This window comes from Schistocerca cancellata, chromosome 2, assembly GCF_023864275.1.
Source record: "Schistocerca cancellata isolate TAMUIC-IGC-003103 chromosome 2, iqSchCanc2.1, whole genome shotgun sequence".
Classification (NCBI taxonomy): domain Eukaryota; kingdom Metazoa; phylum Arthropoda; class Insecta; order Orthoptera; family Acrididae; genus Schistocerca; species Schistocerca cancellata.
In genome coordinates this window covers 859214590-859234887 of record NC_064627.1, presented here as the reverse complement: position 1 = coordinate 859234887, position 20298 = coordinate 859214590, and the positions used below count along the sequence as shown (strand labels likewise).

General features: G+C 37.6%; 1 protein-coding gene across 1 annotated transcript in view; it reads right to left on the bottom strand.

The window, feature by feature from the left end:
- LOC126162794 (GPI transamidase component PIG-T) overlaps window positions 1-20298 on the bottom strand; it is a 136336-nt gene that overhangs the window by 21193 nt on the left and 94845 nt on the right. Inside the window, exons 6-7 of the mRNA XM_049919514.1 lie at window positions 15495-15699; window positions 7340-7492 (exon numbers count right to left, since the gene is read on the bottom strand). Of these exons, the coding sequence (XP_049775471.1) occupies window positions 7340-7492; window positions 15495-15699 (358 nt within the window). The remainder of the gene's footprint in view (window positions 1-7339; window positions 7493-15494; window positions 15700-20298) is intronic.

Genomic DNA, 20298 nt, shown 5'->3' with positions numbered 1-20298 from the left:
TAACAACTTGTTCCTGACAGCCAAATCTAATCAAAGTTCTTATAGGATATGATCATGCCATATAGTAATGGTAGAAACACTTTATCTGTTAAAAAAACTCAAGTAAATACATAAATCTTAAAACATTTGAGTCACAAATTAAAAAATGAAAAATCCAGGGTGAAGGCAAGAAAAGGACACTTGCTAATCACCATGTAGCGGAGATGCTGAGTCACAGATAGGCACAACAAAAAGTGTGTCAGAAAGTGAGTTTTTGGCCAACAAGGCCTTCGTCAGAAATAGACACCACACACACACACACACACACACACACACACACACACACACACACACACACACAGTGTCTCTGGCTGCTGAGGCAAAACTAGCCAGTCTGGCCTCACCAGCAAGAGACTGTGTTCTCGTGTGTGCAAGATGCGTGCAGGCGTGTGTGTGTGTGTGTGTGTGTGTGTGTGTGTGTGTGTGTGTGTGTGTGTGTGTGTGTGTGCGTGTGTACGCCCCTGCCACCGCTTGGTGAGTATATTTTATTTATTAAATATTTCCTTATTTAAAGTCTGTCGTAACTGTTTACACAAGTATCTTATTAATCAGTTCACTTTACAACCAGCATCCTGTTTGTTGCTGCACTTTTTAATCTAATTACCTTCTTTGTTTTAAATAACAACATAATTTCACATATACCAAATTATACATTTCTTCTTACTTCCCTCTTACTGACCTGAAAGCCAAAGCTACTCATCTGTGTAAATAAATCAAAATGAGACCAACAAAAATACTCCTATCTCGAGGTGACAAAATGTACAGATGTTGATTCATTACTAAATTTTATATGTGTCCTCTGGGAGAACTCTCAAGAAATTGATGCAGTAGGGCAGAACTGTCAGATACAAATCTATTGCACAGTCAAAATAATCCTTAATTTAGAAAACAATTCTTATTAACTCTTTCCTCTCTATACAGGTAAAAATTAAAATCTTTTTATTAAGTTGGCTCAAAATGTTCGTGGAAAATCATTTTGACTATGCTTAAAACTTGATGAAAAAAATTTTATACTGTTCATCAATTGACTGAAATTAATGTGTATAGAATATTGGACTGAAAATCTACAGTGAAGTAGGAAGCAAAAACATAATATTTGGTCCAATTAAAAGAAGTGCCCAGAATATTTTGCTAGAGAAATGTCAGTATCTGGTGTATCCTTCACGCATGATTTAGCTTAGTGACTTCATGAGACAGGTACTATCTATAACAGAAATATATTAATACTGGCTAATTATCATTAACTGTATACTTGAATAATGATTGCGTTTTGTCACAGATTTTTTTTTACAAGTCATCTGCACTTGGATAGAATGATTTAGAATATAAATGTCACGAGAGGGGGGGGGATCACAGTTCTCTGCAGTGGCTGTTTTCATTTGTTAGCTGAGTGTCATCCTCATGCTATTAATTATCTTTTGATACAAAACAAAATTATGCAAATTGCTCATGTCGGCACCAATCACTCCTGCCGTCTGGGTTCAGAGGTCATCCTCAGTTCGTACAGGCGGTTGGCGGAATTGGTGAAGGCGGAAAGCCTCGCTCACGGGGTGGAATCAGAGCTAACTATTTGTAGTATCGTTCCCAGAACAAATCGCGGTCTTCTGGTTTGGAGCCGAGTGGAAGGCTTAAACCAGAGGCTCAGACGATTCTGCGGAGATCTGGGGTGCAAATTTCTCGACCTCTGCTATCGGGTGGAGAAATGTAGGGTCCCCCTGAATAGGTCAGGCGTGCACTACACGCCGGAAGCGGCTACAAGGGTAGCGGAGTACATGTGGAGTGCACAAGGTGGTTTTTTAGGTTAGAGAATCCCCTCCCTAGGCCCGACAAGACGCCTCCTGAGACGCGGCAAGGTAGGAGTAGGCAAAATGCAACAGGGAATAACAATATTAATGTGCTAATAGTAAACTGCAGGAGCATCTATAGAAAGGTCCCAGAACTGCTCTCATTAATAAACGGTCACAACGCCCATATAGTACTAGGGACAGAAAGTTGGCTGAAACCAGACGTAAACAGTAATGAAATCCTAAACTCAGATTGGAATGTATACCGCAGAGACAGGCTGAACAGTAAAGGGGGAGGCGTGTTTATAGCGATAAGAAGTGCAATAGTATCAAAGGAAATTGACGGAGATCCGAAATGTGAAATGATTTGGGTGAAGGTCACGGTTAAAGCAGGCTCAGACATGGTAATTGGATGTCTCTATAGGCCCCCTGGCTCAGCAGCTGTTGTGGCTGAGCACCTGAAGGATAATTTGGAAAATATTTCAAGTAGATTTCCCCACCATGTTATAGTTCTGGGTGGAGATTTTAATTTGCTGGATATAGACTGGGAGACTCAAACGTTCATAACGGGTGGCAGGGACAAAGAATCCAGTGAAATTTTTTAAAGTGCTTTATCTGAAAACTACCTTGAGCAGTTAAACAGAGAACCGACTCGTGGCGATAACATATTAGACCTTCTGGTGACAAACAGACCCGAACTATTTGAAAAAGTTAACGCAGAACAGGGAATCAGCGATCATAAAGCGGTTACGGCATTGATGATTTCAGCCGTAAATAGGAGTATTAAAAAGGGTAGGAAGATTTTTCTGTTTAGAAAAAGTGACAAAAAGCAGATTTCAGAGTACCTGTTGGCTCAACACAAAAGTTTTGTCTCACGTACAGATAGTGTTGAGGATCAGTGGACAAAGTTCAAAACCGTCGTACATTATGCGTTAGATGAGTATGTGCCAAGCAAGATCGTAAGAGATGGAAAAGAGCCACCGTGGTACAACAACCGAGTTAGAAAACTGCTGTGGAAGCAAAGGGAACTTCACAGCAAACATAAACATAGCCAAAGCCTTGCAGACAAACAAAAATTACACGAAGCGAAATGTAGTGCGAGGAGGGCTATGCGAGAGGCGTTCAATGAATTCGAAAGTAAAGTTCTATGTACTGACTTGGCAGAAAATCCTAAGAAATTTTGGTCTTATGTCAAAGCGGTAGGTGGATCAAAACAAAATGTCCAGACACTCTGTGACCAAAATGGTACTGAAACAGAGGATGACAGACTAAAGGCCGAAATACTAAGCCGAAATACTAAATGTCTTTTTCCAAAGTTGTTTCACAGAGGAAGATTGCACTGTAGTTCCTTCTCTAGGTTGTCTCACAGATGACAAAATAGTAGATATCAAAATAGATGACAGAGGGATAGAGAAACAATTAAAATCGCTCAAAAGAGGAAAGGCCTCTGGACCTGATGGGATACCAGTTCAATTTTACACAGAGTACGCGAAGGAACTTGCCCCCCTTCTTGCAGCGGTGTACCGTAGGTCTCTAGAAGAGCATAGCGTTCCAAAGGATTGGAAAAGGGCACAGGTCATCCCCGTTTTCAAGAAGGGACGTCGAACAGATGTGTAGAACTATAGACCTATATCTCTAACGTCGATCAGTTGTAGAATTTTGGAACATGTATTGTGTTCGAGTATAATGACTTTTCTGGAGACTAGAAATGTACTCTGTACGAATCAGCATGGGTTTCGAAAAAGACGGTCATGTGAAACCCAGCTCGCGCTATTCGTCCACGAGACTCAGAGGGCCATAGACATGGGTTCACAGGTAGATGCCGTGATCTTGACTTCCGCAAGGCGTTTGATACAGTTCCCCACAGTCGTTTAATGAACAAAGTAAGAGCATATGGACTATCAGACCAATTGTGTGATTGGATTGAGGAGTTCCTAGATAACAGGACGCAGCATGTTATTCTCAATGGAGAGAAGTCTTCCGAAGTAAGAGTGATTTCAGGTGTGCCGCAGGGGAGTGTCATAGGACCGTTGCTATTCACAATATACATAAATGACCTGGTGGATGACATCGGAAGTTCACTGAGGCTTTTTGCAGATGATGCTGTGGTGTATCGAGAGGTTGTAACAATGGAAAATTGTACTGAAATGCAGGAGGATCTGCAGCGAATTGACGCATGGTGCAGGGAATGGCAATTGAATCTCAATGTAGACAAGTGTAATGTGCTGCGAATACACAGAAAGATAGATCCTTTATCATTTAGCTACAAAATAGCAGGTCAGCAACTGGAAGCAGTTAATACCATAAATTATCTGGGAGTACGCATTAGGAGTGATTTAAAATGGAATGATCATATAATGTTGATCGTCGGTAAAGCAGATGCCAGACTGAGATTCATTGGAAGAATCCTAAGGAAATGCAATCCGAAAACAAAGGAAGTAGGTTACAGTACGCTTGTTCGCCCACTGCTTGAATACTGCTCAGCGGTGTGGGATCCGTGCCAGATGGGGTTGATACGGGACATAGAGAAGATACAACGGAGAGCAGCGCGCTTCGTTACAGGATCATTTAGTAATCGCGAAAGCGTTACGGAGATGATAGATAAACTCCAGTGGAAGACTCTGCAGGAGAGACGCTCAGTAGCTCGATACGGGCTTTTGTCAAAGTTTCGAGAACATACCTTCACCGAAGAGTCAAGCAGTATATTGCTCCCTCCTACGTATATCTCGCAGAGAGACCATGAGGATAAAATCAGAGAGATTAGAGCCCACACAGCGGCATACCGACAATCCTTCTTTCCACGAACAATACGAGACTGGAATAGAAGGGAGAACCGATAGAGGTACTGAAGGTACCCTCCGCCACACACCGTCAGGTGGCTTGCGGAGTATGGATGTAGATGTAGATGTAGATATGATGTTAAGTATTTGGAATTTGGTCTACTGTTCTACATTCATAACACAAAGAATTTGGCAAAATTTATTTGAATGAAAAATACAAATAAAAATTATCATTTGTTAATTGTGAATAACTGTTAAAATATTTACTCAAAACATTATTAATTTACATGAATAAAAACATTTGTTTATCACCTGAAAATACAAGTAGTTGCCAATAACAAAAAATTGATCTCCAAATACAGCTATTGTCCCAATTCTTTATCGTTTATGAAACAAATGTACCTTTTGTAGTTTTTAAAACCATCCTTTTTTCGAACATCTCTTCAGAATATTTGTTTGATTTTTGAAGATTTTTCATTGTAACTTACAAAACAATATGTTCCATGCATGCCAAAGAGGGTAACAGTTAATTACATCTCTTGAACACTACCTAAAAGCAATGGGGTAACATTGCAAGACTTTTAAATTATGATCATCTTCAGCAAAAATTGAGAAATAATCAATTCCCTTCTAGTTTTTAGTGAATAACTTCATTGTGGTTCCATACCAACTACCCCCCCTCCTCCTCCTCCTCAAACACCTTTCAAAATAAAAATTAATGATAAAGGTCTTTTTCTATCATAACTTGATTTGAAACTCTTCAGCAAATTTCTTCCACATTTCTGTGGTTATCATATGTCTGAACTTGGTTTTAAGTCTCCCTTGATGTACAGATGAGTTATTTATTTTTAAATGGCAGATAAACTGTGATGGAATAGTTTCATGTTCTTCCTTTGGTGTAGGAAGGTGAGAAAAACCTTCAAATCATCTCTTGTCACTTTCTTGAATTGAAGTTTCTAGTGTGCTGCAATATTTATGGAGACAGTCCGCTGGATTTTGCATAGCACTAATAATCCACAGGACACATTTTTTTGACTTGGAGTATATCCAGAGCTTCATAACTTGTTATGTACTCTTACGTACTCAAACTCAGTGTCTCTTATGAATTTTTTCAATCTCAAACATCTATGTATCTGCATAGATAATCTCAGACGGGAAAATTAATTCATCTTGTAATGCAAGGCATACTCAGAGTTAGTCCAAAAGCACTTTCAGTTAATTTAAAATGACTTTCAACATCCAGCAGCACTCCACAAAGTGTTCTATTTTTGTATAATTTAGTGATGCCCTTCATCGAGTCCTTACTTTGTTCATTCTAGTGTTACTGATAAGATCGCTTGGAAATGACCCATTTTTATGTTGTATTTGTTACACTGCAAGTCAACTAAGCTGAGCTCAACTATAAGGTTAGTCTGAATACTGGAGTGCTTTAGCAGACATTGTTATATTGGATGTAGCTTTCCCTTGCCTTTCTCTGACCTCCGAAACGATTCTTCTAGGAATTATAGGGCGACCTATATTTTAACATAGACTCTGAAACACAGTGCTACCTGATGTGGCATTTTTCTCATTGCTAGGGGGGAAAAAAGCAATAAGTGATAGACAAAATCTAGGACCAACTGGGGATTGAGCCCTAGACATTTAGCTTTGTAGTCTGAAACTTGACCCACTAAACCACAGAGACACAGTCCTGTACCAATCATTAATAACTTATTCATCAAACAGAAACTGGTTGGTTGGAGAAAGGACCGAACTATGCGGTCATCAGACCCTCCGACCTGAGATTAACTAAAGCCGATAAAATCCAACATTAAAAGAGAGAACTACAACATCCATAAAATGATAAACTATTGATAGGGAAGGAAGAAAAAGAACAGAAGATGATGTGAGGGAAAGGAAGTGACTAATGACAGGGGGCATGGAGGAAGAAGCACAGGAGACAAGACAAACAGAAACTGTGCAGAGTCAAATGAAAAAACGCTGGTTATGTGAGAGGGAGTTCTGTTTCAGAAGTAAACAGAGAAAATGCAGTTGTATTCTACATTGTTCATTATTTTAGTTATGAATAACAAATAAAAGCCCAAAAATCAATTTTTTGGATGATCTATTTATTCTAATAACCATCTAGATTTGTTAAAATACTGCCTATCACTGGTGCCATAAACATACCATGTACAGAAAAATCAAAATCCTTTTTTAGATTGCCCTGTGCAAGTATGAAGCTATAAATGAATATATACTTGAAACTAAATTCATCATTAAGTTGAAATACACAGAGCAGCCAAAGCACTTTTTTCACCAAATGATTTACTGTGATGAAAACAACATAGGGCAAATATAAATTTTTATTTTCCCAATATATGATGATATATCTGTGCAACACAGCGACGTCATGTAATTCTTTCTTTCTTTGAGCTGCTCAACCTGTCTTCTTCTCACAATGAGCAACGCTCAGACTTTCCCCATCTTCCTCCATTCTGGATTGTGACATTACATGGAGAACTATGACAACATATGTGTTGGAGAAACGATGTTGCCAGTTCTAATAAACTTTGTATTTCAAGAAAGGGTGTGTAATCTAAATACTGAAGCCTTGCTGCTTTTGTAAAATATCATTGTATTGTAGAAACAAATATAACTATACAGTTCATTTTGGAAATTATTAGCACACAAAAAAGATGAAAACTGAACTTTCACTGTGATTTGTTTTGAATTGATTTTGGCTCTGTAGCTTACCTGGTTCAATTTTCCTACCCTGAGATGTTATTTTGAGTGTATGGAGGTAAATTGGTATAAACCATGGTATATTTTCCATATAAACTACATCTATTTCTTTCCAATGTGTGTTGTGAATCCTTGTGACAATGCCACCACGTTCCTGGCCATAGCCTAAAAAGTGAAAAGAAGTTATTTAGAAAAAACAGAAGACGCCACTCAAAAAGTGACACATTTCAAAGTAAAGTATAGACAAAACAAATGATCTTGTTTATATGGTTCCTTATACTTCGAGTACTCAATAACTCTCTAACAAACAAATACATTCTTACATATCATGTTTCAAAAATTTAAGCATGAATGACATCATTCAAGGAAATAGAAAGTGTCAGCCAACAGACAGTAGATTTTTGAAAATTTCTTATGAAAACAAAGCCCTAAGCTATCACTGGTGTTGTGCATGAACAGTGAATTACACTCATCATCATATGAGAAGTATCTAAATAAATGAAGTATGACATTTTAGTGTTGTGCAGATAATAATAAATGACTTATTATTAAAGATACAGTACTGAGCAAAATCAATATATTATGTTAATGGAAGTTGCATGACCGGTGGCACGCATGCGCGCGCGCGCACACACACACACACACACACACACACACACACACACACACACACACACACACAGAGAGAGAGAGAGAGAGAGAGAGAGAGAGAGAGAGAGAATGTGTTTTACCCAAAAATATTGTTTAAAGTGCATATTTCATTCCTGGATTCACTTTTACAACTAATTTCTCTATTACTGTTTAACTGCAGTATGAATAAGGAATGTCAGCTTCCTTAATTGATTAAAGCAAATCATGGGATGGTTTCTTTGTAAATTCCTGCAACGAGAGAAACATTCAATGATTTTGAAAGTAAGACATTGTCAACCGACCTGAGTATAAACCATAAGATATTTTGGTCGTATGTAAAATCAGTAAGTGGGTCAAAATCATCTACATTCTCTCAGCGACCACACTGGCACTGAAACATGGCCGAAATACTGAATTCGGTCTTCCGAAGTTGTTTCATGGGGAAAGATCTTAACACTGTCCCTCCTTTCAATCATCGTACAAACATCAAAACGGTAGATATTGAGATAACCAATCGTGGAATTGAAAAGCAGCTACAATCACTTAGCAGTGGAAAGGCTTCAGGACCAGATGAGATACCTGTAAGATTCTATAAAGATTATGCAAAAGAACTTGCTCCCCTTCAAGCAGTAATTTATCGTAGATCGCTTGAGCAACAGAAGGTACCTAACAACTGGAAAAAAGTGCAGGTCATTCTTGTTTTTAAGAAAGGCCATAAGACAGATCCACATAATTACAGACCTATATTGTTGACGTCAATCTGTTGTAGAATTATGGAACATGTTTTATGTTCAAGATTATGACTTTTTGGAAAATTAACATCTCCTCTACAAAAATCAACATGGATTCCACAAACAGAGATCCTGCGAAACTCGGCTTGCTCTGTTCCTCCATGAGATTCACAGCACAGTGGACAATGGCACTCAGGCTGATGCCGTGTTCCTTGACTTCAGTAAGGCATTTGACACCTCCCCACATTGCCATTTACTGAAAAAAATATGAGCTTATGGAGTATTGGAGCACACCTGTGATTGGATTCAAGACTTTCTTGCTGATAGAACTCAACACATCGCTCTTAACGGAACTAAATCAACAGATGTAGAGGTAATATCCGGAGTACCAAAGGGAAGTGTGATAGGACCACTGATGTTTACAATATATATAAATGATCTAGTAGAAAGCTTTGGATGCTCCTTAAGGCTATTCACAGAGGATGCAGTTGTCTATACCAAAGTAGCAATGCAAGAAGATAGCAACAATTTGCAGAACGACCTGTAGAGAATTGATGAATGGTGCAGACTCTGGCACTTGACCCTGAATGTAAATAAATGTAACATATTGTGCATACATAAGAAAAGAAATCCACTACTGTACAGCTACACTATTGATGACAAACAGCTGGAGACAGTGTCTGCCGTAAAATATCTAGGCGTAACTATCCAGAGCGACCTAAGTGGAATGACCATATAAAACAGATACGGGGAAAAACAGACGCCAGACTCAGATTCAACGGAAGAATCTTACGGAAATGTAACTCAGCCATGAAAGAAGTGGCTTATGAGGCACTTGTTCATCCAGTTCTTGAGTACTGTTCATCTGTCTGGGATCCCTATCAGGTAGGACTGATAGAGGAGATAGAGAGGAAGAGTGGCGCATTTTGTCATGCAATTGTTTAGCTGGCGAGAGAGCGTTAAGAAGATGGTAAACAAACTCCACTGGCAGACGTTACAAGAGAGGTGTTGTGAATCACGGAGAGATTTACTACTGAAATTTCGGGACAGCATTTTTCAGGAGGAGTCTGACAACATGTTACTTCCCCCACATACATCTCGCATACTAACCACAAGGAGAAAGTTTGAGAAATTAGAGCCAATAGAGAGGCTTACTGACAACCATTCTTCCCAAGCACTATTCGCAAGTGGAACAGGGTTGGAGGGTTCAGATAGTGGTACCGAAAATACCCTCCGCCACACACCATTAGGTGGCTTGTGGAGTATGATGTAAATGTAGAAATGACACAGCTGAAAAAATTCCAACCCAAGCGAGTTGTTGTTCTTTAATAACTTCATCATTAACAGGACATTTAGGCCCTATTTTCTATCCTCTCTCATTCACAGCTGAAATTAGATGATAAGCCTGGGGTTCTCTGCCAAATTTTCAATGAAATTGGGCAGTGTGAACATGTGTCAGCACTTGATTGGTGCTACAGTTCAATTTGAAAGAATATCCTCAACAATATGTCTATTAGCTATATAGCCTATAAAAAAAAGAAAAAAGAAAAAAAAAAAAAAAAAAAAAAAAACACCACTGGGGGCCGAACCGCACAATAACACTGGGTTCGGTGTGGGGAGGTGGTGGGGTGGGTGGACTGCTGTGGCCTATTATGGGGTTGTGAATCACTGAGGGCTACAGCGGGACAAAGCATCTCAATCGTTTCCAGGTCCCCAGTTCAATACACAATACACACGAGCTTTACCCAACATATCTCAGATTGTAGCTTTAGATGCCTACAACTGGTTCATTCTGTCATTTCAGACAAGCAAAAGTAAATTGCTAGCACCACAGATAGACATGAGTGGTCACGTACTCTCTGGGAACCAGCTGGATCACAAGTCACAATGGAGTCGTGGAGTCAACACACAGATGAACTAATCAAGACTCCTAGTTCCGCATGTCTCACCTTTAGAAGTTTCTCATTCTGTTCACCTAAAGACGAAAGTGTTGGCATACTTTGCATATTTTCTCTCTTTATTGTATTCTGGGACTGCCACCCCCCTCCCTCCCCCTAAAGGAAGTTTTACTCAACACAAAATCACGCAGTAGCTGATCATCTTGCAGAAGCCTTTTAAAGTATCTCAGAATCCTCACATTCATTTCACAATGTATTTATTCCCTAATTGTTTGTGTTACCAACATTATAAATCAGCTTTAGCTGAACTTTGGGGTACACAAGTGCAATACACGACACAATATTTTCATGTAGACTTTTTATCCTGTGGTTTAGATAGAAGTTACATGCTTGGGTGCAAAGGTATTCAACAAGCTTTCGTCTAATGCAATGTTACAGATTGGGAATCCCAATCAGTTTGAAAGGAAATTAAAAACATACCTCATTAGCTGCTCTCCCTATAAATCATTTGAATATCAAGATTTAAGGACTGTTCTATTAACTACATAGGAAGTAGCAGTGTTCAGTGTAAAGCTACATTCCAAATAGTAATGCACTGTAAAGAGCACTCAGAATCTGTAACTGTTGGTAACTTTTTTCTTTGAAAAATATCAATATAATGAAGTAAATGAACAAATGCTCAAATTATAAACATTGTTTCCAAACTACAGAAAAGGGCCATATGAATAATATCCAAAAGTAGTAGTCAAGCTCACTTTAAGATCTGTTCAAAACCCTGGGGATTTTAACTACACCATGTGAGTACCTTTACTAATCAGATGTACAAATAAAAAATGGCATTCATACCTACTGCACTAACAGTTCTCTCCACAACCTTGGAACAAGATCTAAACTGAACTTACATTTACTAAGAAAGAATGAACATAAAAGTCACAAAAGGGAATAAAACCATACAATAAACTACCCAACAAAAGTCAAGAGATTACTAAAACAAACTTATTTAGAGAGGTGGTTAAAAAATACCTGCTAAGCAATACATTCTACAAAATGAAGGATTACTCTGATAACACAGTGTGAGTTTAGCAAAAAATGTAAGACAAATAAACAATAACAAAATTATCACTTCGTGGAACACGTTCAACACTAGTTTTTTGTTTTGTTTTTTGTTTTTGTTTTTCGTTTTCTGGAAAAACTTACTCCCAAAGCTATGCAATGTATAATACCTTACCCTGTTTCTGATTTCAACATCTCACTCATTTTAGAAGGGTTCTGACCCAGTTTTTAGAGCTAGTAAATGGGAACATGCAGCACACAAAACAGAAACCAAACATCGTCGCTATAGTCCTACTGTCAGGTGATTATGAAACAATGTGTATATTTTGTATGAAGTGTTGCAGTGACTTAGTTAGAAATGAAAGAGCAACGTAGCAATAGCCTTTTACAGTGATAAACAACTTTTTGGCCAAACAGTATTGTACATTAGACATCAACTGAATGAGATAGCACTGTTTTAAACAGACTAGTCTTGTATTCAGAAGTGTGCAGACTCCAGTCATCATTCAGCCATCCTGATTTAAGTTTTCCATGGTTTCCCTGAAATACTTCAGCAAATGCTGGGATGGTTCCTATGATAATGCCACAGCCGATTATCTGTCCCATCCTTGGCAAACTAGACCTGTAACTGTGTTGTTGTTGTTGTGGTCTTCAGTCCGAAGACTGGTTTGATGCAGCTGTCCATGCTACTCCATCCTGTGTGAGTCTCTTTGCCTCTGAGTAACTACTACAACCTACATCTTTCTGAATCTACTTACTATATTCATCTCTTGGTCTCCGTCTATGATTTTTGCCTCATGCACTTCCCTCCACTACTAAATCGGTGATCCCTTGATGTCTCAGGATATGTCCTATCAACCAATCCCTTCTCTTGGTCAAGTCGTACCATAAATTTCCTATCACTCCCATTCTATGCAGTACTTTCTCATTAGTTACGTGATCAACCCATCTAATCTTCAGCAATCTTCTGTAGAATCACAGTTCCAAAGCTCCTATTCTCCTTTCATCTAAACTGTTTATTGTCCATGTTTCACTTCCATACATGGCTACAATCCAGACAAATACCTTCAGAACTTCCTAACACTTAAGTCTAAATTCAACGTTAACAAATTTCTCTTCTTCAGAAATGCTTTTCTTACCATTGCCAGCCTACATTTTATATCCTCTGCTGTAAGTATGTGAATGCCTGTATACATGAATTATGTTAATTTCAATGTTCTTAGAGTGTAGTACTATGACATGTCTAATGCCATTGTAAAAGTGATCTTCCAATGAATAGAACTACTACTGGTGCTACTACTACTACAACACAACTATCAACAACAGCCATCTTGTATAAATAAGAAGACAGCAGCTTCTTTCAAAGTAGCAGTTTTCTAATGTGCTTGATTAAATTTATGTGCCATAAATATGAATTGTATTAAGTAGTGTAGTGATAGTTCACTGTTAATACAGCACACAACCTACATTTCAATTATTGGCTTTTCATGTGTCAATGTATATCTTTATTTGTTCCACATCCCTGAAAGTTCCTGGGACTGACGACAAAATGAATGATGATGACGTGCAATGGAAGACATTAAGAGTTTTCACACAAAAGTTTTTTTACCATATTTTCTCAGATGCAACACAAGAAACAGACATGTTAGAGAAATAACAGAAACAAATATATTCGAGAGGGATGCAGAAAGCAGTGGAAGCTATGCAATGGAAAATCAAATAGACTGTCCACAAAAGCAAAACTAAAGAGAATAATAAAAGTGAGGAAGCAAAAAGAGAAAATAAGAACAGAAATGATGACAATGGGAAGCAGGCATAACAAGGAAGGGTGACATGTGGTATGTTAGGATGGAGAGAGAGGGCTATTAGGTGACATTCTGCAGAGATTTCACTTTTCCCTGGTTATGGGTACCTTCTGAATAATCACTCTGCAAGTAAGTGGTCAATCATGTTGAAGTCATTGAAATCACTGAAAAATTGGATGTTTGTTACATTCACTTTCTGAAAATGTGTTACCAAACTGAATGTGCCCAGGCTTCTTAAAAATAAAGATTTTTGCCTTCACTTCAAGACATTACAGTCTTCCAAAGTTCTCATCTAAGAATAATATCAATTGCAATAACCACAAGGGCTCATAATTTAGGTAAACTCAAACAAATGTTAAAGCGATGAGTGGAGTGCCTGCAATGCAACTGTAATTATTGCTTTAAATTTAATAACAAAAGAAAAAAATAATAATAATAGAATGGTGTCACAGTATCTTGATGGCAAAATTGAATATGAAAGGCTGATAAGGTCAGTTAGTTCTTACACTAGTTTTGAATGTTAGTTGGATAAAACAAAAGAATTTCCATGTTTGTTACTTCATGGGTTGTTACTGAAATTCTTTTATTCTGCTTTTACTTTCATTGGTAATGCTACAACAATTAAGTCTCTAATGATACAAGTGGAAACCTAGTGCTTTTACTAGGCTAATAATTTCCAGTGATGTTAACTTTTTACTACAAAAATGCATTTCACTAGTACAGGTCCCACATCCACCTCGCCCACTATTTTTAAGGCATGTAAGGGGAGGGGCAATGTGTTACTTTATGGACACAGCACAATGCACTAGGATCAGCTACTTGCAAAATATTTAATACAATATAATGGAAAATGATGGTGCTTTCTGCTAAAGTAAAAGCTATTTTATCACAAGCTTTGGGTGCATTAATAGCCCTGAAGACAAATACAGCTAAAATGGTATGAGGGGAGGCAGCAAATCACAGAGAACAAATGTAACAAGCAATTATTTGTGACAAAGAGTAATGTCATTATAAGTATAAGGGGACAGACCTCTGCTCGCCAAATAGAGGAGACCTACTGCTGCCCGATTGCTCAATGAACCAGTGTTGAGAAATCTGAGTTTCTTTTAGCTCTGACAGATGATATTGCTGCCCTTCTGCACAAAGCTGTCCACTGCTCAATGCTTCCTCTATTTGGCAAGTATCGATCAATCATCTTATATTTATTATCTTCCATCTTGAATTTTCCACAATTCCAGAGCACAATTTTTTTCCCTTCTGGAGATACTGTAGACACTTAATTTGTGAACATTCAGCTCAACAATGACATTTTTACAAAGATCAAACAAGCTTTGAATGACTGAAATTTTTAATAGTGCTGGGACAAGAATCATGAGAAAATTATCAAAGCTTTATTGTACTACTATTTCATAGCTATGCCATAATGCTAAACTGTCTCAGAACATATTCAATCTCTTGGGATAATACAGTAGAGTTTAAGAATGAAACTGAGATTTGTTGGTTAGCTATTTGTATTTCAGTGAAGAAATTTTTCAAAGGGTTTCTGAGCAGTACTGTTTTGGCCAATTATGTAGTTCATAATGGCATTTTAATAATACATTATTACAAAGATTTAAGACCTTGCACTTTATTGCACTATAGCAAAATAATGTTCTTTGAAGACTTCTGTATTTCAGTGATTTCCCTATGTGGTATCCATGGAATATTATTCATGTAACATAATGTTATTAGCAGTTGTTTTCATCAGTCAATAAATGTTATGTAGCCAATAATTGAAATATAAGATTTGGCAAACTTAGTATATGGCTGACTTTGACCAAGTTCTACATCTTTTTAAAGGCTGGTACTATAACACTGCCAAAAGCACCTATCAGTCACATGATAACACTCCTTTAATGGTGGAGATGAGTTTTGGTACCTGTTACCTGGGCCAGTCTGGTAGATTAGCCTGTGTTGTTACAATCAATAGTACAATTTTAACCTAAATATACCTAACATTAACACCTTTAACACAATGCCACATATTTGATAAATTTACAATTCAACTTACCAACAATATATCTGTTTGCATGAAGTACCGGTGGAATATTTACAGTGAATATTTTTGGAGATGATGTTTCTGCCGCGATGCTTATCATACTCCCAGGCAATGTTATCTTCCTGACATCATAGACAGCATACTTTGTTTCATAGCCTCCTCGCCAACTGGACACTCGTGTTTCAGGAGGAGGAATCAGTTGGAATGTGACTCCTGTCTGAATTGAAGTGTTAAAAATTATTCATACTGAACAGTTAATGTTTGTACACAATCAAGTAATATAATTATGGCCCTCATCTTATGATTCAGGGTTTAGTAACACATAGGTGATTAAGCAAATCATATTGTGAGGTGGTGGAAGCCAAGAGTATATAGGGTACTGCAAATAACATGCCTATGCTTTGAATACTGACAATTAAAGAAAACAATTAGAACATATGGTTGGAATTCAGTTTTCTCCATGGAGTCTGTCCTCATCCCATCCACAAAGTCTCCCCTGACCTGGGGTTCTGGGCAACTTTTCCGCAACTCTTCCCATTTACAAACCTCACCAATCCGTTTCCTTCAGCCCCCATCCTCTCCCTTCAACACTTCTGTCAGACGAAGAAGCAACTGGCTCTGAGAGTACACACACACACACACACACACACACACACACACACACACACACACACACACACACACACACACACACACAGAGAGAGAGAGAGAGAGAGAGAGAGAGAGAGAGCTAGTGTCATCTCCAGGCACTAAGGTCCAACTCAATGCCTCCTGAATGTGGTGAGTAACAATCTATCCTTACCATATTGTTGTTATTCCATTCTGTGTTTTCCATTGTTTCAATTATATATGTGTTCCATTTAAAGCAATGCACCGAACACGGTCTTTTAATTATTTTTGGAGATAATATTGTCTACATTGTACCCAGTGTTTCAAAACAATCATCAGGGTTTTAAGGCTTTGTAGGGTTAATTACATTCAACTTATGATTATAAATAATACATCAAATGAAAGTGCATATGCACTTATTCCTGTGTCTTCAGTTAGTAAGCGCCACTGGCAAAAACGGCAACTAGTGAACAGAAAGCTTTTGGTGTTTTACAGTTTGCAAGGACTTAATCTGTTGTTACAGTGTAATGTGTGTTCTGTATAAGTTCCATTGTAATCTTCCAAGTGATAATGACATCCATAGATGATATCATCACTTTTAAGACACTGGCTGTCTTTGCAAAGGGAAGTGTACAGAAGAGCAAGAGTGACTGAAGAACATATTGATGAGAGTGAGAGAGTGTTACACTTGTAGACCCAAGAAATAACTTCAGATAGCTTGTCATGTGAATTAGCAATTCCAATGTTGTCTGTAGGGAGACTTTTAAGGAGGTGCTTAAAACTACGTCTTTTTCATAAGCAGTTATCACAAACTCTAAATCAGTGCCAGCCATAGCATGCCCAAACTTCACACGGGCTGAGTGTGCAGGTCAAGTCTCTGCCTGTATCACTTTGCTCGTTTCTTCCCAAAAGTACTTCATTTAGTACAGCAGTGTGGCATTTTTCGGTCAGTACAGGTCTCTTCACTCAACAGGATCGTGGTGTCAGCGCTGTTTACCCTTCGCTATTTGTTCATGGTATGAGAGACATTCACAGGTCCAGTGGTTGTTGGCACAAAAAGAGGCAGTCTAGAGATTTATTGTCACAAGCCTTTAAAAATTAATGAATGACAGAAGAGAGGGACGAAAATTCTCAATATATTATTACACAGTTGCATAAGCAACAGATGCTGCAAATTTATTCAGAAGCAGTATTACAATGCCACTCAGAAAGAATTTAAAGATTTAGTCTACAATGAAAGAGCAAAGAATTACAATGATTGACAGATGGGATTCATTGTTGGGTATATTAAGAAGCACTTGTGATAAAGCAAGCTGGGATCTTTCTACTTCCTTCCTTGTTTTGCCGCCTGCTTCTTAAATTAATTTTTTTCATTTTTGACTAATTACCATTACCATATATGAGTCTTAAGAAATATAGCACCAGATCTAATTTTGTGCTTAGTTTTGTATTTGTAATCAATTTCCTAATTTATTTTGACCATTCCTAGTTAATACCTTTGTTATAGGGTGAAATCAGTAATTCTTTCATGGCTTAGATTCTGTTGTTGACTTATAAACAAATATAAATTCTGTACTAATTATAAACATTTGGAAGAAGAGCTACTAGGATTCTTAAAGTATTTATTTGGCTCTATTCGAAAACATATTAGCAAAGCCAGCCCTTAATTAATGCCAAAATAATTACCATGTTTGTCAAAAGTATTGTTTGTATAACTATACCTGTTAATTTCATTATTTAAACAAATAATTCAGCCTAACCTTTGTGGTAGAAGAATCTGTTAAAAAGAAGGAATTATTCTATGGATTCAGTTAATTGAATGAGTTATGTTTTAACTGTAATTTCTGTAACGTAAATGTATAGTTTCAGTACCCATTATTGTGAGGATATATAAAGGCCTGATTTCTGGCCCCAAGACAGTCAGTCCATGGCTGATTTTCAGATAGGAAGTCTGTATCAGTTAGAGTAATCCATTAACTTAACAGTAGAATTAGTATAACACTAATAGGCCGTGTGTTAAAACAATGACAGTGTCTATACAATTTATTTGAGAAACAGTGTCACACATACCTTATTATTCTGCAAGAACTGTGTGGTTAGATATTTACTGCTCACAGATGTTCAATAGCAAACTATTGTAGCATTATGTTGATGTTTGCCTGCAAGCTATTAATGAGGCTTATTATTTCCCATTAGTGAACTGTGAATTCGCCAGATAACGGTGTGATATGGGGGGGGGGGGGGGGTGAACTGTGACAATAAAGAACTGAGAAATGCAACTGTGCAACTGTCAGCTACATCATTTACAGGAGTCAGTGTTGAACTTCCACCCCCATTTTTCAGCCAGTATAAGAACACAGTACATCGACACCAAGGACTATCAATGAAGAAATAAAGCAGACAAACGTCACATACTCTGTGCTAAATTTGCAGGCATGCAGCACATGAAGACATAGGTGATACAAATAGTAATATTTCTGATGTCCCACACATAATTCCACTGTCAGTTGCAATCGAGTTTGATGGAACTAGACAAAGAGTACAGTGACTTTACCATTACTGCAAAGTACATTGGCTAATTCAAGGGATGAGCCTGGAACGATTTTTCAATTTAAATCTCTCTACTGTTAATTTATGAATGAAAATGGAGTACAGGAACGAAAATTAGAACACCCAGAACGGATTGCAGACCATGCATTTTAAGTGGACTTTGTAACGGGACATCGTCCTCTAGCATTACCAGTATTATTAAATTATTTTTTTAAGAAACATTTCAAATTATGAATTATTGGTACACTTAAAATTTCTATTATTAATTATGCAATCCTGGATTGTTTACTATGTTTATTTCTAGATTCATTTATGGAATAATAATAGAAATTAATAATGTAACAGATACTAGTACACATTCTTTTGTTAAGAAAAATTGTAAGCCCTTTGGAATATTTTTATTTCCACAGAGTGTGAGGGAGTTACAGGCTTGAGCACAATGAATGCGGACTTTTGCAGCCAAATAGCCATATACAGTTACTTTGCTTAACATTTTACATTTACGTTTACATTTTACATTTTTGCATATTCATTTATCGATTTCACTCTTTTACTGCACAGTTCTATGTGATTTCGTTCACAGGCTTCGTTACACAGTTTACATACACATGTTGTGGTTGGGTCATGATAAGTTCTGTTTTTGCAAATTAGATGATGAAAGCCATCAATAGAAAGTCTAGTTACGACATGTCGCAGCTCGAAGTTTGGTGCTGTCCATGAGCGGTTCGTCATTGCTTCGGTGCCATAGAACTCCGGCCATATTTTTTCTCATTTGTCCTCAATGATTTTCAGTTGCTTTCTGGAAGCCCTGGTGTGTGTGGCATCATATATCGAAGTTTGATGTCTTCAATTAGGAATGTCTCTCTCACTAGCAGGTACATTAGTCTAGATCTTGTTGTCTCTGAGAGACCTAGTGCTCTTTTTAGATAAGTCGAGTTTACCTTTTCTAGTGTTTCTAGATTTTTTTCTGTCAGGTGGTCCCATATAACCTCCATCCCATAGGCCAGGATTGGCAAGATTTTTGCGTTGAATAATTTCATGGCTGTTCTAGACTGAGTAGGCGGATGTTTTTGATGTCCTGTATTGCTATTATTGCTTGGGTTGCCTGTTCTGCTGTATGTTTTGTGAAGCATTTGGTTGTTGGTTGCAATGTCACCCCTAGGTATTTAAAGTCTGATGAGATTTTTATTTTTTGTCCTCTGATGCTGATTTCCGCATTCTTGGGTGTTTTGCCTCCTTTTCCGAAAATTACCATTTCTGTCTTTGTTATGTTTATGTGTAGTTTGTGTTCACTGCACCATTTGTCTATTTTCTCAATGATTTTCTGCAGCTTCTGTAATTGGCTTTGTTAATGTGAAACATCAAAATACTGTATGATATACTAAAATGTGAGAAAATATATTTACTTGAAAACAAAAATTCTGCAACAACTATCTTCAAAATTATTTAGTGCAATAAAACCATGAAGACCTAAATTGTGAAATCTTCATAAAAGTTTGGACAAAAGATGGAATTCGGAAGGAGGGGGAAGATTACATCTTGACTGCACACTACCCATAGTAACACATTGCAAGGTGAGGAATGATTTCTTTCTGATATGATGGGGATGCATTTAAAAAGAAAATTGGGTTATAGGTGGGACACACTTTGACAAACA